The 24,058-nt window shown below is 39.9% G+C and overlaps 1 protein-coding gene across 1 annotated transcript in view; it reads right to left on the bottom strand.

Annotated features, from left to right (window-relative positions):
• Positions 1-24,058, bottom strand: part of HPSE2 (heparanase 2 (inactive)) — a 746,397-nt gene that overhangs the window by 304,512 nt on the left and 417,827 nt on the right. The window contains exons 4-5 of the mRNA XM_036736909.1: positions 10,299-10,472; positions 2,678-2,849 (exon numbers count right to left, since the gene is read on the bottom strand). Of these exons, the coding sequence (XP_036592804.1) occupies positions 2,678-2,849; positions 10,299-10,472 (346 nt within the window). The remainder of the gene's footprint in view (positions 1-2,677; positions 2,850-10,298; positions 10,473-24,058) is intronic.

Raw genomic sequence — 24,058 nt, 5'->3', positions numbered from 1 at the left:
ACAAGACATCTATAAGTGACTGTCAAATGTTTTGATAAAATATAGACCATAGTTATAAAATTCCTCTATGCTGTCTAGTGGGCAGCTAGGTGACACAGTAGATAGAATGCCAAGACTGGGAGTCAGGAAGACTCATCTTCCTGAGTTTAAATCAGGCCTCAGACACTTACTAGCTGTGTGACCCTAGGCAAGTCACTTTACCCTGTTTGCCTCAGTTTCCTCATCTATAAAAGGAGCTGGAGAAGGAGATGGAAAACCACTCCAGTGTCTTTGCCAAGAAAACCCCAAATGGGGTCATGAAGAGTCAGACATGACTGAAACAAATGAACAGGAACAACCTGTCTAGTAACTCTTTAAAAAGGGAACGAGGTTAGTATGATACGACCTCTTCTTGTGGTTTTTTTGGAGGGGGGAAGTCATGGCAATTGGGGTTAAGTGACTTGCCCAAGGTCACACTAAATGACAAAGGGAATTGGGCCACGGGACTAGGGTGAGGAACTGCGCTGTACCTAAAGGAAAGGTGATTGGCATCTAGCTTGGCACCATCCCTTCAGAAGTTACTTGAGATTAAGGGCAAAGGTGGATGAAAAGTAAATACAACAATATGCTAGGAGCCTGTGGTAGCCTTGAGGGAAACCCAAAGTTGATGGGGAAGTAATCAGAAAGGAAGTAATAAGGCAATTAAAGAGAAAAAAAAGACTAAAACCACCAACGATCTCAGGAAGAAGAAAACTCAATTAAAAACCTAGATCACAGGCAGACAAATCAATAAGGAAGACACTAAAATCAGAAGGAAACATGAGTCATAAGACAACCAAAAGATTACAAACACCTCTAAATAAATATTGCAAGATAAAGAAAATTGAATAATTACCCATTGAAACAGAAATCTGTTGATCCCAAGAGAGCATGGAACTGCAGAAGGATGTTCCACAATGGAACAACAGACAAATAAGAACCTTGAGAGGAGAACTTAGACAAAAATAAATGGCAGATTTTATGGTTTGCATGGCAGAAATAATTATCAGAATTGGAAAAGTTGAAGCCAAGGTGGCAAGTCTTTGTAACAAAGCAGAAGAGAAAACAGCAGGTTGATAATACAAATATATTAATGTGAATCTAGAATAAGAAAAGCAAAAAGCGATAATGTTAACAACAATAACGTTAAAGAATACATCATCTCTATGTAAGCAAGAAGCATTCAACTAGGAGACAGAATGTATAAGGGCCTCCCTGAAGAACACAAGTCAAAAAACCTGAATATCATAATACAAGGTATTATATCAGAAACCTATATAAGTGACTAGAACTTTTGAATGCAGAAAACAAGCCACCAATGGAAAAAATCCACAGCCTCCACAAAGCACCAATGGAAAAATCCGCAGGCCTCCCAGAAGAACACAAGTCAAAAAACCTGAACATCATAATACAAGATATTAGATAAGAAACCTGACTAGAACTTCTGAAAGCAGAAAACAAAGCACCAACGGAAAAATCCACAGCCTCCAAAAAGGAAAATTTAAAAAAAACAAAACTCTAAATTTCAAATTCTAAGACATACTGTGATTAAATTACCTAATTCCAATGCCAAACAATTCTGCAAGCAACCAGGAGGAATACCTTCAAATACAAAAGAAACAGAATTCTAATAACACAAAACTATTCTGCATTCATAAGCCACTGCAGAAGGGAATGGAATAATATATTCCAAAAAGCAAAGAAGCTTAACATACAACCCAAAATATATGTCCTGCTATCCGAACCTAACCATAAGTGAATAAGATGGCCCTTCAATAAGAGGTATTTGAAACATTCCTACAAAAAAAATGAAAAAGAATAATCTGAGAACAGATTATTCAATTTGCTAACACAAGAAATGGTAATACAGAAACACAAGAATGGTGAATAAATCTAACCATTTCCTCATTTATCTTGGAAATCAACTACATATTAATCATTTTTCTTCTGTAATTTCTGGCTAAATGATAACCCTCCTTGTCAGAAAAAAACAGGAGCAAAACAAAAGATTGAACAGTTATCTTCTCTCCATTATCCTTTATCCTCATTCCATCTACCCTGAGCAGCAATCTTATCTGGTTCTGCCTTGTAAATTTTCTATAGCATTAAAAATCTTTTTAAAAAATTGTGCTAGCCTCAACTTACTGAGTTCTAACATTCCTGACACTATTCTTACAGGACTGTGCTACAACTATGATTTCGCTTTCCTTTAAATGCCTTTGCTTCTGTCTCCTGTGTCATCATCGAGCCATTTTAGTTGTGTTTAACTCTTGGTGATTGCAATTGGGGTCTTCTTGGCAAAGATACTGGAGTGGTTTGCCATTTCTATCTCCTGTAATTATAATTAAAAACCTAAAATGGTTCACAATGTTCCTCTACATAAATGCTAGTCTCTTTAGACCTCTCCTTCTGTAACTTATTCTATTAGAGAACATCCTAAGCTTAGAGGGGCTTGGAGAGATTAAGTAACTTGCCCATTCTCACACAAATACTAAGCATCAGTGGGATTTTCATCTAGCTCTCCCTGACTTCAAGACCAATACTCTATCTATTATTACATACTACCTCAACAGACTTCGTATATAATGGGGGGGCAGAGTAATCTGCCTGAGAAGCTTATTGGATTGTATTTTCATTTGTTCAGAACTATTTTACTTACCCATCTAGAAGAGCTATGACATTCTTCCGAGGACGCCCAATATTGGGTCCATACAAGCTGGCTCTGGAGTAAGTTCTGATGGGTTGCAACAGGCTTTTTAGTTGGATGTAGTCCTTTCCCAGCTGACTGCCATTCACTGCACGGCCATTCATGGTTCTATAGTTGTTTGGCTCTAGACAAAAAGCAAATTATGTCAGTCAATGTTGGGCAGTTTGGATTTCCTATACCCTAGGTTTTGCTTCCTCTTCTATTCCCAAGCCTACTTCCACTATGATACATCTATATCCTACTCCCTTCCCACCAATGAAATTTTAGTAATTTGTGTGCTACAGACCTTTTTTATCCATGAAGGAATATAAATTCTTTTTGAACTTATTTACATTTTCAATCTGTATCCTATCTTGGGAGTAACAAGTTTCATTGGTTTATTATACACTGTCTAAAGTTCCTTTCATTTCTACCATATTGATCTTCTCTCAAGGGGGTGATGCCTGATTATCGAAGACTAGGATTTGGAGAACAAACCTGTGTCCATCCTAGCCATGTTCCAGACTTGGATCATATGCCCTCTCAGCCCTCATTGCTTTCAGATTTAAGGAACAGATTGCATTTATAGGTAGTCTCAGTTTCTAACTCTGTATTTTCAAGATGACTTCCTGAACATCTTCATCATTTTGCTTACTCTTCACTAGGCTTTGTCCAGTTTTGTTTTTCCACCTTTTCATAGAGAGAGGACTATTTGGAGATGCTTCATGATTTTGAATTCTCCTCTAAACTGCCCTAACATTACATCTCAGAAAATGTGGCCACATTCTATTTTTTTTTACAATAGTTGTATGGGTGTATTTTATGTCACCACTTCCCAAACTGGATTCCAAGCTCTTTGAAGCCAGTTTTCTTTGTATCACTGTCAGCAACCAATCAATCAATCAGCATTTTTAAGGGTCTACTATGTATTAGTCATTGTACTAGGTCCTAGGGAAACAAAGATAGAAATGAAACATCCTACGTTCAAGGGCCTTGTTTTCTGCGGACATGGAGTTGTCTTGAGGGTCAAATGAGATAACATTTGTAAAGCATTTAGCACAGCATTTGGCACATAGGAGGTATTATAGAAATGATTACTTCCTTTCCTTCCCCCACCCCAAAGTACGTTATATGCCAAGGACTTGTGGTTTTGGCAATATGGGAAGTCTGTCACCGACGAAGATTCCAATATAAGTCTTAAAGAGTTGTGTAAGACTCCCAAAGGTTGAGTGATTTGTCCATTACCACAGATAAAGGAAGCAGGTAAAGTACGATTCGAACCCAGGCCTTCTTGAATACAAGTCCAGGACCCTTTCCTCCACGCCACACTTCCTCTGCGTACACATATGGTCTGCGATATTCCCTACAATTTTGCAACAGTAACAGGTCAAATTTATTTGGTATTTTATTAACTCCTTCTTTATTCTATCTGTGGTAGGTAGGACACATATGATGATCCCTGTTATACAGTGGAAGAAACGGAGATGGCAGCAATTCTCAGGGTGGAAATCCTCTCTGCGGCTGCTAATCAGGAAGCTGTCTATAAATCAGAGTCTTCAAGATTTCTGAATGGGCAAGAGACTCACCCATGATTACATAGCTATTTAATGTATGAGACAGGACTGGAATCTCAGGTCTCCTGACTTTAAAATGCAAAACTCTATCCCGTGTATAATGTTACCTTGTAATAATGAGAGTAACAACCATAACAGCTGATATTTATATTATATATCAGTCACCGTGCTAAGCGCTTTCCAAGTATCATCTCACTCAATCGAGCCTGGGAGGAAAATGCTATTAGGATCCCCATTTTACAGAGGAGCAAGCTGAGGTTAAGTGGCTTCCCTGGGGTCACACAATTTTTTGAAACACAAAATAGCATTGTGAATTTTGCCCTTCGTGATTTGAGGCATTCTTAGCTGCTCAATAAACCGGTGTCTTCAGGACTATCCATAACTCACTGTTTAGAACGTTTCATTCTTGACTCAAATTTTGGGTAAGTTCTTTACCTTGAACTTTCACGCTGAAGTTCACCTGCCATTCTCCTACTTTTCTACAAAGATCCCCAGGATTCTCCCTCTCCCTCTCCCTCTCCCTCTCCCCCTCCCCCTCCCCCTCCCCGTCCCCCTCCCCCTCTCTCTCTCCCCCTCACTGGCTGTGTATTTGAATATTCAGAAGAGCTCAGTGAAAGCTTGGAGATATCACTGTGTATTTCTTCTTGCTTCTAATCTAGTTATTTATGCTTAATCTATTGAAAAAAATTTGGTTTCCATGCAGCAAATAAAAATCAATGAACGACTATTTATTAAACTTTTGTATAATTGAGGGATAGGGCTGAAAAATGAGCACCATGATGTAGCAAGTGCAGCCAACAACACAATTCTTTGATTTGGATCTATGTATGTTTATGAGGTATTTTTCCTCCTCTATGAAGGTCATTAACATCAAATATTGAAAAAACCTGAACTTAGATCCAGGTCTTGGAATTGGTCTACCACTGGGACAAATCTGGGACTAAATGACATAACGAATAGAAAGTGCTTTGCAACCTTAGAAGTTTGCATCACATAAAGGCTGGCTGTTAGTATCAAACCCAGAATTTTAAGGATATTTAGTCATGTTTAACTAAAATAAGATGAATAATAGAATATTTTACTGAGTGAAAAAGTTTTTGTACCATTAATAAATTTGAATAAAATTATTTTTTAGACTATTAAGCACCTTCTATGTATTAGGTACTGTGCATATAAAGACAAAAAAAGGAAATAATCCCTGCTTAAGGAATTTATATTCTATCAGAGGAGCTATCTTATCCAAACAAACTTCTTTCCTTGAGAAAATATTCCCTGAAAAAATTTGATTTTAATTACTATCAGGGATATCCTTTCATTTTGGAGGCATGGTACTAACATTAACTATTTTTACCTGGCCAGAGTTTTGAAGCCTTTCCACATTAATTTTATTTACAATGCTGCATGTATTTTATTTTACATTGAGTTCAGGAAAAATTTTTAGTGAGACTAGTCAGAGCACCTTCTCACCATGCTTATTAGCTTCCCGTTCTGTAGTGTTTCCCCTACTCTGCTGGCATCTGCTTTGCAATTTGTAGTCTTAGAAAGGTGCCTGGTCTTACAGAGCAGATAAGTGACTCACCTAGGGTCACAAAGCTGGTATGTGACAGGGACAGAATTTGAACACAAGTTTTTCTTTCTTCAAGGTCAGCTACTACACCATGGTGCCTTTTTGAACTAGTTCCAAATAGTTACTACTTTGTAAATAGTTTAAAATCTGCTCAATCATTCCTACATTTTTATTATTTCCTTTGAAATTCTTCATTTTTTGTTCCTCTAAGTAAATTGAGATGCTATTTTGTCAACCTCTATGAAGTAGTCATCTGATAGTTTCATGGGTACATTAAATCATTAATTTAATTTAGGCACTGTCATTTTTATTATGTCAGCATTGCCCAACTGTGAACAATGAATATATTCCTTATTATTTCAACTGCGTTACTTCTCTAAGGAATAATTTGTACTTATAAGTCCTGAGTTTTGTTAATCTGGGCATTTTATATTTTTAAAAATATTCATCCATTTCATTTATGTTTTCAGTATTGTTGGTATATAATTGGGTATATCAATTTCTGATTATTTTCTTTACTTCTCTATTTGCTATGAATTCTCCCTCTGCACTTTCTGATTTTGGTACTATGGTTTTCCAATGCTCTCTTTTAAAAAATTAAATAGCAAATGGGTTGTACATTATATTGATATTTTTAAAAACCCTCATCTTATGGATTAGTGTAAAAGGATTTTTTAGTTTGGTTTTCAATTTTTGTTTGACTCTTTCTGATTTTCAGAATTTCTATTTCTGGTTTGTTTGAGGATTGTTGACTTTTGATTTTCTAGTTTCTTCAGCTGTTTGTTCAAGTCAGTAGCTCTCTCTTTTGTCGATATATCTGTTAAGGGATATACACATTTGCCTAAGGACTGCTTTAGCTGTATCGTATGCATTTTAAATAGTATCTCAGTGTAATAATATTATTTAATATATTTATTTTTTATGATTAGCTTCTGACCCACTTATTTTTTAGGATGACAATATTTCGTCTCCATTCAAGTATGGATTCTTGATTCATATTCCCCTTATTGTTTACATTTTAATTATATTAAATTTTTATTTTAATCCTGCCACCTCCAGCTGCTAATACTTTCCCTCTGAGATTACCTTCCATTTGCTTTAAATGTGTCTTGTATGTAAAATGTGTGCTCCTTGAAGGGACACCATATCTTTTTCTTTCTTTGTATCCTCAATACTTATCACAGTGCCTGTATCAGGCATTCACATTAAGTACTTCATATGTTTGGAGACTAATTATATCTATAAAAATGTTTGCTATTTCTCTGAATTTATGAGTTATGTCTTTCACACATGATCAATTTTTCTAAGAATATTATGTGATGCTAAAACAGTTATTTCCCCAAAATAACCATGCCATAATTGCCAAAGATATATTGTATCCAGTTCAAATATTTTCTTCAAATCCTTAATTTCTTCTGTCTTATTTCTCTTTCTATTTGATTTGTCCAAGAGTGGAGAAATACATTGAAGAGTTACTGTTTTACTATTTAGATCTTCCTGTAAATAAGTTTATTTTTTCCCTGAGTACTTAAAGTACCTTAAATAGATGGTATGCCATTTGATACATAAATTTAATATTGCTATTGATTCATTATCTGTGGAACTTTTAACCATAACATAGCTTCCCTGCTGATTGCTTTTAACCATATTTGTTTGGTTGCTATCTTGCCATCATTACTATTCTCACTTTTTGGGATTCAGCTGACACATGATAAATTCTAATCTACCTTATTATCTTAACTGTTAATGTATCTTTATATTTTTAATGTGTTTCTTGTAACCAACACATTACTTTCTATTCTGTCCCTTTGACAACCTCTTCCAATTTATGGGAGAGTTTCTCCTATTCTCATTCATGCTTATGAGGGTTAAATTTGTCTTCCCTTTATCAAATCCTGTTTTAATGTTTCTCCTTTCCACTTCTCCACCATTTCTACAAAAAATCAAAATTTCAAAAGCTAATGAACTAAGCAACAGGCATCAACAATTATTTTCCTTACAGCAAGTCAATCTATTTTCTCTCCTTTCATTCTTCTCCCAGCCCATACCCAAACCAAAGGGTCTTATACACTTTCTAAATTTATTCCTTTTTGTAACTATTCTCTGGGACTATGGTTTGTTTCGCTTGAAGCAATCTTCTTCCTAATTCTACCTTAGATTTCAAATTCTTGTCTTCCTCCTTCTTGTGTCAGGCAAGTCTTCTCCTCACTACATTAATATGTTTATTTTTTAAAATATACTTTGGCTCAGATAATACCAAGGTTCATAATATACTTACTCCCCTGAACTTCTCCTTCAACAGTGCCCATATTGCAAGAAATAATAAATTCTTCTCTTCCCCTCCCCTTCTCTAGGGGTATTTTTTTCTATCTTCCTGCATTAACTTTTAGAGATGATGGACTACAACAAAAAGAAAATTGTCTCTTCTGCTTTTAAAATATAAGTAATCCATTATTACTTAGCCCTTTAGAGATGAGCAAACTTGATGGCCTTTCTTAAGTTTCTTTTTTGTCTACCATGTTGGTCTACACATTCCTCAAAAAAGTTTCTCTTCCTTGTACTTTTCAAGCTCTTCTTTGGAGTCAATAAATATTTCCCTTCTATCCCTCCTTCAGCTAAGCTGACCAATATCCTTAGATCTCAGTGAATAAGAATTCCATTCATAGAGAGGGCTAGAGTGAAGTAGCATGGGTTAATTGTGGATCTGGATCATTTTGGGAAAGCACAGGCAGAGGACTCAGATTAGATGGAGGTAGGGAACCATGCTCAGGGTGACTAGGGCTAAGAGTGGGGATTTAAGGGGGCCAGGAAGTAAATTTCCCAATTCTGCAAATCACCTCAAATCCAAAAGTACTCCCTCTTATTTAGCACGTGGGTAGCCTGAGAGGACATCAGTACCTAAAACTGACATTTCAGGACCTGAAGGTGCTAACATCATGCTTTCCCAATCTGATCCAGGCTGCCCAGTCCATTCCTCCCCTTACAGTATTTCCCCATCCTCTCCTTCTCCCTCTGAGAAGTGGAGAATGATGGGATGAAGAGAAAGGAACAGAAATCAGAAAGTTAGAGGAGAGGAAATATATGTCAACTAAGGGGGGTGGGAACTGAGTCACCAAGAGGTTAGATACAGATTCTCACATCTGTCTGCCACTGGGAAAAAGGAAAGAGAAATGAGGAGGGATTTATGTGACTCTGGTCCATCTTCCTCCAAGTGCCTTGTCTTTGGATTCAGAGATTCCCCTATTCCGGAGGAGGTCAGAATCCCAGAGTGACAAGGGCATCCTGTATTTCTTCAGCATCAGTATCAACAAAGAGCAGCACATTAAATTACAAAGCCATTCATGAGGATGCTGGCACATTTTCAGTTCAGATGGCTATTACTCAAAATGAAATCATAATTAGCATTGACTCTGTAATAGGAATGAATCCCAGATTCTCCAGAAGAAGGTCTCACATTAAAAAAAAAAAAAGGTTAAATTACCAGAGGGAAAATATGATCCTGGCTGTTACAGATGGGCTGTATCCTGGTTAAAAAAGAAACAGTCAAGTTCACGTGTGGTTTTATTCCCATGCTCTGAATCAAGTCGCTGTAGGTGTAACAGCAGTAACAAAACAAACCCCCCCCCCCCAAAGCAGCCGTAGTGATCTGCTTTGAAATCCCTGGCCAGCCATTTTCAGAGTCCCATAAAGTTAAGCAAACAAAAAGGTGAGCCTGAAAAATCCAGGCATTCACCCAAATGAGCAGTTTGCTCCCCAATGGATTACATTTCACAAAGGCAAGATGGTGTAGTGGAAAGGCTTACCTCCCGACAGAGAACTGATGGGCTCAAGATGGAGAATGAGATACACATTTCTGAACACGGCCATTGTGGGAATTTGTTTTTTCTTGACTAAATATTTGTTACAAGGGTTTTGCTTTTATTTTTGTTCCCCTCCCCGCAGTGGGAAGAGATGGAAGAGAAAATAAATGCTTGTTACTTGAAAAATAAGTATAATTTTAAAAAAGATTAAAGAACCAGACTTGGGGCCAGAATTTGGAATGTGGCTTCTGTCATTCACCAGGTGTGTCACGGAGCATGTAAGTCTCGGTGTTGTTGCCTGTCAAATCGGAAACAATAATACTTTCTGGCTAGTGGAAACTCAAGTGAGAAGATTCAAGTGTAAAAGCGATTGTAACCTCTTCGAGTCTCAGATGGGAACAATCACAGTGCTGGCTAGTGGGAAAACTCAAACAAGATCCAAGCGCCAAAATGATCATAACTCCATAAGGGCTTGAGTCGAGGTAAACAGGCTATTTGGATCCTGGGTCTGGGGAGCACCTCTTAAAGATCAGGCATCTGCGGTGCTTTCCTGACTCATGCCCAGCTGACAGTCTGACAGGAAGGACCACCAGCTTCTCCTCACTTTTCCTCCTCAACCTTATCAGTGCAGAGGAGACAATGTTTTTACTCACCATTGCCCAGCTCCCAAGAGATGTTGTACTTTTTGCTGGCGCTGTATTTAACCAGACCCAGAGCGCTCGAGCTGTTCCAGGAATTGTTAGGATTGCGTCTCAAGGCATTCAAGGCGAATATCAAGTGCAGGCCAGAACAATCAGCGAAGTTATAGAGTTTGTCTAGAGACCTGGCTGGGAAGAAGCAAAGGAAGGCTTGTAATTCTCAAACAAAAATTCCGTATGAGAGGAAGAGGTGAAGGATTTCAAAGAAGAGCGTGAATTCAATGGAGAGGTAATTAGGTGGCACAGCGGACAGAGCTCTTGGCCTGAAGGTCAGGAAGACCTGAGTTCAAATCTGCCCTCAGACACTTACAAGCTGGGCAACCTTGGTTCATGTCATTGTCTGACTCAATTTCCTCAAATGCAAAATGGGAATGACAATGGCTACCTCCCAGGGTTGTTGTAAAGATTAAATGAGATAATATTTGTAAAACACTTAGCACAGCGCCCGGCACATAATAAATGATTGGTTTTTTTTTCCTTCCTTGCTTCCTTCCTCCCTCTTACTTTTTTCCTTCCCTTTCATTTTTCTTTCTCTTCCTTCCTTCCTTCCCTCCTTCCTTCCTTTCTTTTCTTTTCTTCTCTTTTCTTTCTTTCTCTTTCTTTCTTTCTTTTTATTTCTTTCCTTCCATTCTTTCTTTCCTTTCCTTCCTTTCTATCCTTCCTTCCTTCCTCCCTCCCTCTCTTCCTCCCTTCCTAACAAGCATTTATTAAAGGCTCCCATGATACACAGAAGCAATATAGCATAGTGAATAGAGAACTTGCTTCAGAACCAAGAAGACAGTTTTGCCTGCGACAGACAGTCAGACAATGAACATCTGTTAAGCTCCCATTATATGCCAGGCTCTCTGCTAAGTTCTGCGGACATAAAGAAAAGCAAAAGACATTCTCTGTTTTCAAGGAACTCACAGCTGAGTAGGGAAAGACGGCATACAAATAACTGTGTACAAACAGCTTTACATAGGATAAATTGGAAATAACCAACAGAGGGAGGACAATAGAATTAGAGATGATTGGGAAAGACTTGTCTGTCTTGGGGAAAGTCCCTCTATCATACTATGAGTTGCAGAGAAGGTGCTAGTCTGCAATAGTAGAGGGAGTTTACTAATCTGGGAGTTCCCTATTAATGAAATCACAGGTCCAATCTCCGTCCCTACACCTATCAGAATACAAGTTTCTGCCTTCTTGAAGCTTGGCTAGTCTGAATCAAAGGTGTAAGGGGTGGAGAAGTTGGAGTTTGGTAGTCATTGGTTGGGGGATGTCCCAGTTTTGTGACACCCACACCCATCCTAACAATATAATACAAATATATACAACAGAATATATATATATATACACACACAAATATATACAGTATAATACTAACATAGGACAAATGCGTAAAAGAGGGACAAAAAGTATTTTTGGAAATCAAAGAAAGATAACAACAGTATCTCCCAAGTAGATGAGAGCCCATAGCGAAGTGCCATACACATAGTGATTGATTTGCGGTTCATAAATCTTCAAAGCACTTGTGTGACTATCTCCATTTTTAGTAGCATTTTATTTTTTCCACTTACATCTAAAGACAATTTTTAACATTAACTTTTAATGAAATTTTGAGTTTCAAATTTTCACCTTCCCTTTTTCCCCTCCCATCTCCCTCAGCCAGTAAGCAATTTGACAAACTATCTCCATTTTACAGAAAAGGAAATCAAGGTTTAGATTGCCTAAGTGACTTGTTCAAAGTCAAACAAAGTAGCAAGTGGTAGGGGCAGGATTTGAATCTAGAACCTCTGACTTAAAATGCAAAGTTCTTTCCACTGTACTGCACTGAGATAGGGAATGCAATAATTATTTCCTATTTTTTTAAAAAATGGCACTGAAGGTTGGAGTTGGGAAGTCTAGATTTACAGAAAAAGAACCATAGAATGTACGTTCCTTACAAAAAGAGAACCATAGAATGTACATTCCTTGAGGATAGGGGCTATTTCATTTATTTCTCTGTATCCTCAGAACCTAGAATAGTACCTTGCATGCAGTAGGTTTAATAAAATTTTGGTGGTTTGCCTCAAATACAATTGAATTCTAAGTCACAAAATACCAAATAAATGTGAAAAAATGCCAGTTCACGTTTATATGGAACTTTAAAATTAGTATTTTTTAAACAACAGCCTTTTAAGGTAGGGAGTAAAAGTATTTATTCTCTGTATTTATCTACGAGTCTTGGGAAGCAGGACATGTGTTACGAACTAAAAAATAGAGATTGAGCAAGAACAACCAGACAAGAGAAAGCAGTGCCACAAAACTTCCAGAGAGAGTATCCAAGAGAAGGGAGGGATCCAATGTCAAAAGGTACAGGAAAGTCAAGAAGAACAGGGACAGAAAAAGGGGTCATTGTATTTGGCAATTAAGAGGTCATGGGTAACTTTGGTGAGAGCACTTTCACTTGAGTGATGAAGTTCAATTCACTTGGCCCAAGCAAATTATATTCCCCGGGTATTGCAAGAATAAGAATTTGTTGATGCTTTGCTCAGCCCCTGTTAGTCACCTTTGAAATACTCTGGGGAACAGGAGAGGTATCACTGAACTGGGAGGGAGGGAGGTCATTCTCTTGTCGATAGCCTGGTGGCCTTGGCTTCAACCACTGGCAAATTTTTAGAATACATTATTAATAAGATGGTGTAGAAGCATTTAGAAAGGGAAATGGTGATCACTACAAGCCAGCACAAGTCCATCAGGAACAGGCCATACTAGACTAGCTTTCATTTCCTTTTCTGACAGGCTTAGCTATTTTTTTTAAATGAAAGAAAAAAAAACAAATGAAATTTATTTCAGTTTCAGTCACTATTTCTTAAGTGGCTACTGTGCTAGGTTGGAGAAGAAAGAAAAAACGAGACAGCCACTGCCCTCAAGGAGTTTACATTCTTTTTCTTTTGAATTAATTCATTTATTTTTAGTTTACAACAGGCTTAACTATTGATAGAACAGGGTGATGCCATAGACACTGTATTTTTTTAATCTTAGCTAAGCATTTTATAGTGTCTCTCAGCGCTATCCTTGGCAACAAGACAGATGTGAACAAGACAATGGTACCACTACATAGAGGCCATACTGGCTGAAATAACCAGTGGGTGGTGATTAATGGATAATTGTCAAATAGAGAGAGATCTCTAGTGCAATGCCTCAGTGAGCTTTCCTTAAATTCTCTTAACCATGTTTTTTAAATCAAGGATTTGTATTTAAGTAAAAGCCTGACGCTTAATGAATTTATGGATGATAAAAAGCTGGCAAGCACAGTGAATGTATTAGATCACAAATGGCAACCTGGCAACCTACAGCCTGCAAGCCAAATCTTCCCGCTGACTGTTTTTGTATGGAGTAGAGAGCTAAGAATGATTTTTACATTTGCAAATAAAGTTTTATTGTATTTTAAAATGTAAAAAAACATTCTTAACTTATACAAAAACAAGCAGCAAGATGAAGTTTGCTTATCCCTGTGTTAGATGACCACTAAGATCATAAAAGTTCTTAATAGTCTGGAATGCTAGGCTGAATCTAATAAGTTAAATATAACAGAGATAGATATAAAGTCCTTTACTCAGGTTCAAAAATCAACTCCAGTGGCTGCTAGGAAGTACCGTGGATACAACGCTGGCCCTTGAGTCAGGAGGACCTGAGTTTGAATTTGACCTCAGATACTTACTAGCTGTGTGATTCTGGGCAAATCACTTAAGCTCAATTCCTTCCCCTCACCTCAAAAAAATTCAACTCCATAAATACAGAATGGGGGTGGCAGTGGCTTGATAACAGTTTGTGTCATACAAAGAAAACAACTAAGGGACTTAGTGGGCCCAAACTCAATATGGGTCAACAACTGCAGCCAAAACAATTAAAATAAGTCTTAGTCTAAATCAGTAGTACCAAAAACAGCATCAGTCCCACTTGACTCGGACCACATCTGGGACGTTGTACTCGGGTCTGGGAGGACAGATAAGCTGGAGCGTATTCAGAGGCAGGTGGTTAGAATGGTAGAGGGGTTCACAACCATGCCATATAAGGATTGGCTGACAGATCCGAGGATGTTTGCCTAAAGTGAAGAAGACTGGGGGGGGGACGCGGTGGATGGGGACAAGAGTTATCTTCAAGTATTTGACGTATTTAGAAGAGGGATTAGATTTGTTTTATTCGGTCTGAGAGGGCAGAACTAAAAGCAATATGTGAAAGTTGCAGAGAGACAGATAGATTTTGGCCTGGTATAAGAAAAACGCTTCCTAACAATGAGAGACATCCAGAAGCGGAATGGGCAGCACTGGGAGGAAATGAGTTCCTAATCATGAGAAGTCTTCGGGCGGAGGCTAGATTATCAGTTGTTATTGGGGATGTTATAACTAACAGGCATTCCGCTTCACGTGGGTGTTGGAAGAGGTGACTTCGAAGTTGCCTTTCAAGTGTGAGATTCTATGAGTCTAGGAATGAATGAATGAATTCCATTACAATATACTAGACGGATCATCCTTGTCTTGAAGTTATACTGAACTCTTCAGTGGAGCAGCGCACAGACCAACAGGTGCGGCTAAGTAAGCAAATCTTTTCATTCTGTCCCCTATGCCTGGGATGATCTCCTTCATCTCCATCTCCTGGTATTCCTGGCTTCCTCCAAGATTCAGCTTGAATCCCTTGTTCAAGAGGCCTTTCCCACGCTTCCCCTCCCCACCTCCATTAGTGCCTTCGCTCTGAATTTACCCTCCTGACATTTTCCCTGTGTACATGTAGACCTCGTTTGTACTGGTGTTTGTGTGATGTCTCCCCATTAGACTGTGAGATCCTTGATGGCAGGGACCTTCTGATTGCCTTTCTTGTATCTCCAGTCCTTAGTGTAGGGCCTGGCATATAACAGGTGCTTAATAAATGCTTGCTGTTGTTGGTGTTGATGATGATGACGGTGATGATGATAAACGGGAATGAGGGGGTAGGGAGTTTTGGCAAGACATCGTGCCAGAGAAAGGGTCTGATTCCTAGTGTTCTGTGTATTTTTCTTGTTGTTCAGTCATTTTTCAGTCATTTTCAACTCTTCATGACCCACTTTGGGGTTTTCTTGGCAAAGATACTGGAGTAGTTTGCCATTTCCTTCTCTAGATCATTTTATAGATGAGGAAACTGAGGCAAACTGAAGTTAAGTGACTTATCCAGGGTCACACAGCTATGAAGTGTCTGAGGCCAGATTTGAACTCAGGAAGATGAGTTGTCCTGCCTCCAAGACTGGCATATTATCCACTGTACCGCCTAGATTCCTCATTCTGTGTATCCCAAGTCCTGATCTGCTATTCACGGCTTAGCCTGAATCTTTATTTCTGAATCCTAGCTCACTCATCTTAGCTCAATGAATTTCACTACTCTGAAGACCTCCTTGTACAAACTATATATTGGTGTGTAAATAAATATCCAATGAGGAAAATTACCTGAATTTGAGACAAACAATGAAATAGCTTTGGTGGTACAATATCTACTATATCTTGATGGCTAAGGAATTTATTAAGCAGGAGGTACACACAGTTTATTCATTAGATCCAAACTCCTGATTATAAAATCCTCAGGAGAAGGGACTATGTCTATATCCCGACCCCCTCCCACACATATCCTTCATTCAGAGAGCATTTATTAAATAATTATGAGCAAGGCATTGGGAATATCACGACAAACAACCTCTTATTTCTCTTTCTTTTTATTCTTCCTTCCTTCTTCCCTCCCTCTGTGCCCCTCTTCCTTCCTTCCCTTCTCCCTCCTTCCCTCTGTCTCCCTTCCTTCCTTCCTTTCTTTCTTCCTTCCTTCCTTCCTTCCCAGACTTGGGCTCCTTATCTCACTCAGACTAGAAGTGCAGTGGCCACCACAGGCTCAGTCCCAATACTTGTTGGAACAGAAGCTTTAACCTGCCCCATTTTTCTGCCCTAGGATGGTGTAGTAGCAATTTTGCTTTGAAGATCTTTCCCACCCATTAATGGGCCATGTGACCTGCTTATGTCCCAGGAAACCTAAGATACATGTGGTGGGAGGAGCTCCCTGACAAGAAAAGGAAGTTATGTCACAGAAAATGCTGAGAAACAGAGAGAGAGAGAGAGAGAGAGAGAGAGAGAGAGAGAGAGAGAGATGTTATGGTTGCTGGTGGCTACTAATGGCTGCCCTCGTGACTGTTAGAACTGAACAGGCTGACTTAGCTGTACTGTGAGTTTGTTTTGGGGAAGACCCCAGCAGGCGGCCAGAGAGGTTTTGGGATGGCGAGTTTCCAGGTTGTTATATTGTGTATTGAATGTTTTACTGCTCTGATAGGTTGGATAAATGGCTTATGGGATATGGTTCTCTGGTGCCCGAATAGTTGGTTTACTTCTACCTTCTATGTGGAGAGTCTGGCATACTTTGCGATATAGAACTACATAGGCATATTCATGACTATCGTTGATGTTGTATTTGTTGCCTTACTGTTTCAGATGATTTACCCCTCCTTAGGCAGCCTAGTAGCCCTTTGTTCCCAGGGACTGATCATATTGGTGCCAGACTTAGTGTGGACACCCAAACAGCTTTAGCCATACTGGAGCTCAGAATTTCCAGACTCAAGTGATCCTCCATGTTCAGCCTCTTCAACATCAGGGAGATAAGCATGTGCCACCATGCCCAGCCAGGCTATGCTTTCAAGGAGCTACCCAGAGTCTGAAGGGACCTTAGAGAGAAACTAATCTAACATTAGGAAACTGAGGTCTAGAGGAGAGGGGTGACGTCATTTGTGCAAGCTCACATAATTTGTTGCTAAGAAATCTGGGGCCAGAGGCTTACTTCTTTATTTCCAAATTAGTTATTTTTCTCCTGGCTCCCTAAGATTGTGGGAAAGCACAGGCAGAAGGATCTTTTAAGGAAACAACTGAAAGGTGCATAGAAGACAAAGGGAAAATCATTCCTTAGTTTCTTCCAGAGAGTATGGCTTTGATTTCCCCCTCCCCCACACCCAGTCTTTTCCAGGATAGTATGGTTGGGGCTAGGCAAGAAAGTAGTTTTGATGTCCCTATATGGCTAAAGTTCCCCCCATAAATAAGGCAAGCCTATGGTATCAGACTTTCAACTCATCCCACCAGAGGGTACCAATAGCTCTGTCTTCTTCCAAATTGTGTAGACTTGGTGCTTTATGTATTTCCAAGTGAAAAAATGTCCTGTAGACAAATGGAATTGATGAAAGACAACATGGAGGGGGAGGCAGGGTCAGGGTTGGAGCTACAGGTTTGACAGTCATCCAAAAACAGATGATAAATTGGAATGGATGAGATCTGTAAAGAAGACAGTATAGCAAAACAAGAGCAGAAAGTTTAGGACTGAATTTTAAAGGGCGCTCACGCTTCTCAGCATTTAAGACTTGGAAGAAATCACACAGGTCCTTCATTTCAACCAATTTCAGACTGAAAATCATCTCCAAATGGTCATCTAACCTTTGCTAGAAGACCTCAGCCTCCTGAGGAAGCTAATTACACTTTTGGAAAGCTCTAATTGTTAGGATGACTTGTTGTTATTGTCATTATATCTAGCCTAAACCTGCCTCTCAAACTCTCATTGCTACTAGTTCTGACTTCTGATGCCAAGAAAAACACATCTAATCACCATTCCTCATCATAGTCCTTTAAATACTTGAACACAGTTGTCATGAATCCTTCAATTCTTCCATCTATGGCATGAGCTCAAAGCTTTTTCTATTCTGACAATTCTCTTCAAATCAATGTGTTTGCTAAAATTTTGGGTCTAGAGATGAACACGATATTCCAGATATGATTTGCCCAAGGCAGAGAATGGTGGGTTTACTACCTCTCTCATTCTGGAAATTAAGCTACTCTTAAATGTAGCCTAAGATCGAAGTAAGTTTTGGGCCTTCCACTTCACACTGTGGACTCAAATTAGGTTTACACTTCACAAAAAAAACAAACAAACAAAAACAAAACAACAAAAACAACCCTGGGTTTTTACACGACCCTTAATCTAGCCATTCTCCCATCTTGAACTTGTGAGAGATCGATTTTTTGAACCCAAGTATAGAATTTTACATTTCATACTAGATTTGGACTTTTGTTCTAGCCTGCCAAGAACTTTTTGGATTTGTTGTTGTTGTTAGTGGAAAGGGGGTATGTTAAGGGCAATATCCTAATCCCCATTCCCATGAGAGTTAGGATAATTTTCTCCTTGAAAAGTACTGAAATCATCCTCCAGATCTGACTGACTCCAAGGACTAAATACCCAAGACTGTTTGCCTGTGAACACAACAGAAAGTAGCTCCAGGCTCTCTCTGATGCTTGGTTGGCAGAAAACGATGTGCAACTTTGGCAACTCAGTTGTTTCGACTCAAGGTGACCTTAATGTTGAACATTCTTCTTCTATGGCTAAGTAAATCTGCTTTTGTTCACTGATGAATGGCTGATGAGTGTTTCATTTTGTTCCTATATCAACGATAAACTACCTGGGAACTAGCCTGAGTCGTTCCCAGCCCAGAACAGGGAGACAGAAAGTAGTCATAGATGAGTTAGTGGTCAGAAAGAGCAGGAAAGCCATAAAAGTGAAGGTCAACAGTGATAAGTGCTACAGAGAGTTTAAGAAATCTTGGACCAAGAAAAGGCCAATGGGTTTGAAAAGTAGAGGAATGATGACCTTAGAGAGAGGAACCGTAGGAGAGTGATGAGTCGGAATGTGAGATTAGGCACAGCCCTGGCCTCTCCCTGTCAACTCCCCAGACAAGTGTCCATCCATACCATCCTCTCCATCCTCCTGGGCCCTGGCTACAACTTTGCTCACTCCCTGACACATTGGTTCTGGGGGAGGAGTGGCTACAATCTTTACTCCTCACTGTCATTTCTGGACACTGTCTGCCTCTCCTTCTCTGACGTTCATGTTAAATTTCTAGCCTTATTTAAATCGTGGTGGCTAATGTTTATCACCCCTAGGTTGCTTCCTCTCCTTTCCACTGTAGTATAGCATCTGGCTCACTGTTTTTCTCCTATTTTGAAATCCTGCTCTCAGACAAGGGGATTTTGACAGCCACGCTGATGCCCCCTCAAACTCACCAGCCTCTCAGTCCCTCAGTTTCCTCCTTCTCCTGTATACTACCTGAGATTTTATGATACTCCTCCCTCCTGATTCTCCTCCTGTCAGTCTCCTTTGCTGGCTCACCCTCCATATCATGCCCCCTAATTCCGGGTGTTCCTCAAGGCTCGTGCTGGACCTTTTTCACTTTCTGCACTCTTATCTCAGTTACCTCATTAACTCCTAAGGATTTAGTTATCACCTACGTGTAGAAGACTCACAGATCCACCTATCCAGCCCCAGCCTCTCCCCCAAGGTTTAGCTCTGCAACACTTACTGCCCATTTCAAATGGGACATCCGGGGATATCTCGATCAGGGCCAAGACAGAACTTAGCATCTTTTCTTTTACCAAACTTCCCTGTTTCTTAAACAGGTTGATGGGAAAACAGAATTGGCAGCAAGCGTAACTCACCCTCTGAATGGTGTTCAAAGTCTGGCAAGAAGGTGACTTGGGAAAAGTGACAGGGAGTCTGAATGACACTGGATGACAAGAATAGGATTTTAAAAATAGTTTTAAATGGATTTAAAATAACATCCCCTACTGTACTTAGACAGAACCAAATACAGATTTAATGTGATTTTGAGGTCTGCTGCCTTTGAATAGTTTATGAACATAACACTTACTTATTTGTTAACTTGTGATATCTTTTCTACTGTCTATTAAGTTATATTATTTTTTGGCTTAGCTCCCTACCCCCACCCAATTGGGCTGTAAGCTACTTGAAGGCAGTCATCCTATCTTCTATAGCACAGTGCTATAGTTGTTGGTTGAATTATCAACCCAAGAAGTGTTTATTAAGTACTTACTATAGCAAGGCACACAGACATTGAAGATACAAAGAATAACAGAAAGTAAGCTTTGCCTTTAAGAAGTTTACCTTCTACTGTAGGTGGGGATGGGGCAGGTCACAACATTTACAGAGATACATACAGATGAGCAAGGAGGGTGCACTAACAAGGCAGTCAAGGGGAGCTTCTCTTCAGAAGCAGTACCTGAGGTAAGCCTGGAGGAAGCAGAGGATTTTGAGAGGCTGGTGTGAGGGAGAAATATATTCTAGGCACAAGACACAGTGCAGAGGTACAATGCTTTTAGATGGAATGTCAGAGTTGGTGGACAAGTAAGCCCATTTGGCTGCAAGATAATGTGCAGTTGTACGAACAGTAATATTAGCAATAAAACATTTATATAACGACTTAGGGTTTATAACATGCTGTGTGCACGTTATTTCATTTGATACTCACAACAACCGTGTGAGGCAGGTGATATTATAATTCCCACTTCTCACACGAGGAAGTAGGCTAATAAAGGCTAGCTCACTTGGCCAGCATCCTGTAGCTACTAAGTTTCTGAGGTGTGATTGGAACCTAAGCCTTCCTGATTCCAAATCTAGTGTACTATTCATTAGACCACGCAATTTCCCACAAATGTGGGTAATTCTAAATAATTCAGAAAAGAAGGCTGGAGCCAGGCTAGGAAAGGCTTGTAAACACCAAGATGAAGAGTTTGCGATGTATCCTAAAGTCAGTTGTTGTTCATCCTTTGTTCTTGAAGAGGACCAATGACATCATGAGGGTGATGACTTGCCACAGGGATTGGATTTAAGTGGGGAAGAACGTCAAAAAATCTTCAGCCTCACTCTCTCCTCCAGAGTCATCCAAATCCCAGAATGCAGTGGATGACTTTGGCCTTTCTAAGTTAAGGTCCTTCCCAGGTCTCAGTTTGTCTGAGGCCACATTCATTCAAAAACTAAAGGTTAGGTAAGAATCGAGACAAAATATGGCCTAATTTGGCAAAGTCAAGGAAACAGAGGAGTCACTGAACATTCGTGAGCAGGGAAGTGACACAGTCAGATCTATTCCTTAGGAAAAGGTTTGGGCAGCCACTGAAAAAAATTAAAGCAGAGAAGGGAAGAGATTGGAAGCTGAGTGTCAAATTGGGAGGCAACTGAAATTGCCTAAGTGAGAAATGTTCAGGACTATGGCCGCGTGAATTGAAAGAATGGGCAAAGACCAAGAGATGCTGGTGAAGCAGAAATAATGAGGCTTGGCAACTAACTGGAGAAGGGGTAGAGCGATAGAGAGGGAAGATTCAGAATCTTCCTGAAGTTGTCAATTTGGAAGACCCTGAAGCAGAAGAGTCCTCTCAATAGAAATGGGGAATCAGGTACTCAACGAATATTCACTGGCTGACTGCTATTTAATGGGGTGGGAACTCAAAAGATTATTAAATCAGATGCAGTAGGAGGATAACTGGACTAAAAATTCAAGAAACCTGAGTTCTAGTCCTTTCTTTGACATCAAACTTAGTGGTTGGACTTGAACATCTTCAATTTTTTAATCAAACACATGGAGATTAGGATTAGTATTAGTAGCAGCAGCAGTAGTAGTAATAGAAGTAGTAGTAACAATAATACCTGACCTCCTATCACCCAGGGTCTTTGTGCAGTCCAGATGAAACAGTCTAATCCACCAAGAATTTATCAAACCTTACTACGTACCAGGTGCCACTGTGCTAGGGCTGGGGATATAAAAACAATACCGATCAGACAAAACAAGAAATCTCTGCTGCTCACAAGCTTACATTGTACTGAGGATGTGTGCACAGATAAGTATAGACATGACTATCTGAGGACACAGAGCACACTGATAATTAGGGGGATCAGGAAACACTTTCTGCGAAAGGCGAAATATTATCTGAGCCTTAAAGAAACCAGGGCTTCCTGTTATTGTTGTTCATCCCTCCTTGTCAAAGAGGACCAATGGCATCAGGAGGGTGATGTCTTGATTTGCAAATGAATTGGATTTAAGTGAGGCAGGGCTGTGCAACATCACCAGCCTCACTCTCTCCTGCAAAGTTATTGGAGGGCAGTGGCAAGACAGAGGTCAAGATGGCCTTGGAAGCAGAGGGAGACCTTGGCCCTTTTCTTCACTAGGGCTTCCTAGAGTCATAGGGAAAGAGCAAGAGCGTTCCAGGCATGGGCAAAGGTGTAGAGAGGCAGGAAATAGAACAATGAGTCCAGGAAGCAGCAGGTAAGACAGTTTGGCCGGAATATACAGTTTATGAAGGAGAATAATGTGCAATAAACCTAGAAAGGCAGAGTGGTAGAAACAGATTGGGAAGGGTTTTAAATGTCGAGCCGAGCAGTCTGTATCTAACCTAGAGACAATGGGGAGCCACTGAAGGCTATACTGGGAAGTGGCAGGTGACCTGGTCCAACTTGGGTTTTAGGAAAATTACTTTAGCATTTGTGGGAATAATGTATGTGAACCTGCTTTGAAAAGTACAGTGTCCTACAGAGGTAAAGGATCATAAAGGAGGCTGAGAAGAGCTTGGAGACATTGGCCTCTCTGACATTGGGTGGGACCTCCCTCAAATTATCTCCAAGTCTTTCTGGTTCTTAAGCTTGGGGTATAGTCCCACCACGTGGCTCTTTTCAGCACCACAGGACAATATATACGTTTCTGTCTGTCTTACAGACTGTTAAACAAGCCTTGCTCCAGAAAAAAAAAAGTTAGGGTTAAGGCTGCCATGGAAACAAGTCTGTTCAGTCCCAGCTGAAGATGTTTTCCAAAGAAGATAGCTCTTATGGTGTCCTGAAAACACTATAACCAGTGACTTGGCACAGTTCCCATCCAGCCAGAAATAAATCTTCACATGCTCTAGTAGGGAATACACTTCTTGACTCAGAACCACTTTTGGCTGGATATCCCCAGCTCTCCAGGGAGTTGAGAGGGGTGCAGGAATGAAGGAAAGGAAGGGGAGGGGGCAGAGCGATGGGTCATCTCTCCAAAGAATCTGATGTAGAGAGAGGACCTGAAAACAGCTGGGACAATAGAAGCAGAGAGAAGTGGTGAAGAGGGAGGGTGTCCTCATTCCACGCTTACTGGCATCACATTAGTCACTTAGGTACTGAGTGCAATCAGATAGACATGGTCTTTCCTCTCAAGGAATTTAGGTTTAAGATAGATAAATGCCTTGGACACAGACAGTGGAATATCAACATGGGTTGGAGGAACAAGACAGGAACACATGCAAAAAGGCATGATGGTCACATACAAAAAGTCACTTATATTCTGTTAGTGGGGGTGTTAAGTATTATAGTCTGCAAGCAGATTACTGTTGTTCAGTAGTGTTCCCCTCTTTATGACGCCATGGACCTAACTGTCCGTTGTTTGTTTGTTTGGCAAGGTTACTGTAGTGGTCTGCCATTTCCTTCTCCAATGGACTAAGACAAACAGAAGTTAAGTGACATACCCAGGGTGACACAGCTAATAAAGAGTTTAAGGCTGGATTTGAACTCAGGTCTTCTCAACTCCAGGCCCAGCACTCTATCTACTGAGTCATCTAGCTGTCCCCAATCAGACTATTACATATCCCCAATTCTGTAAAGTCTAGGGGACAAGGTTCCGAGAATGACAGGGAGAAGTCTTCCTCGGGATTGAAGCTCACAACCATCCCCACCCCATCCTTGCTGGGAAGGAGCCAGACACACTGACTTGGAAATGGGCTTCTGGCTCATCCATTTTAAATGCCATTAGTAATGATAGGGAAACTGAAAAACTCGGCCTTCTGTCAAAGTCTGTTGATAGGAAGAGATCTGGTGACCTGATGAGCAATGAAGGCACAGAT

This window comes from Trichosurus vulpecula, chromosome 8 (genome assembly GCF_011100635.1).
Source record: "Trichosurus vulpecula isolate mTriVul1 chromosome 8, mTriVul1.pri, whole genome shotgun sequence".
Classification (NCBI taxonomy): domain Eukaryota; kingdom Metazoa; phylum Chordata; class Mammalia; order Diprotodontia; family Phalangeridae; genus Trichosurus; species Trichosurus vulpecula.
The sequence above is the reverse complement of the archived record's forward strand: the minus strand, read 5'-3'. Positions and strand labels throughout refer to the sequence as shown.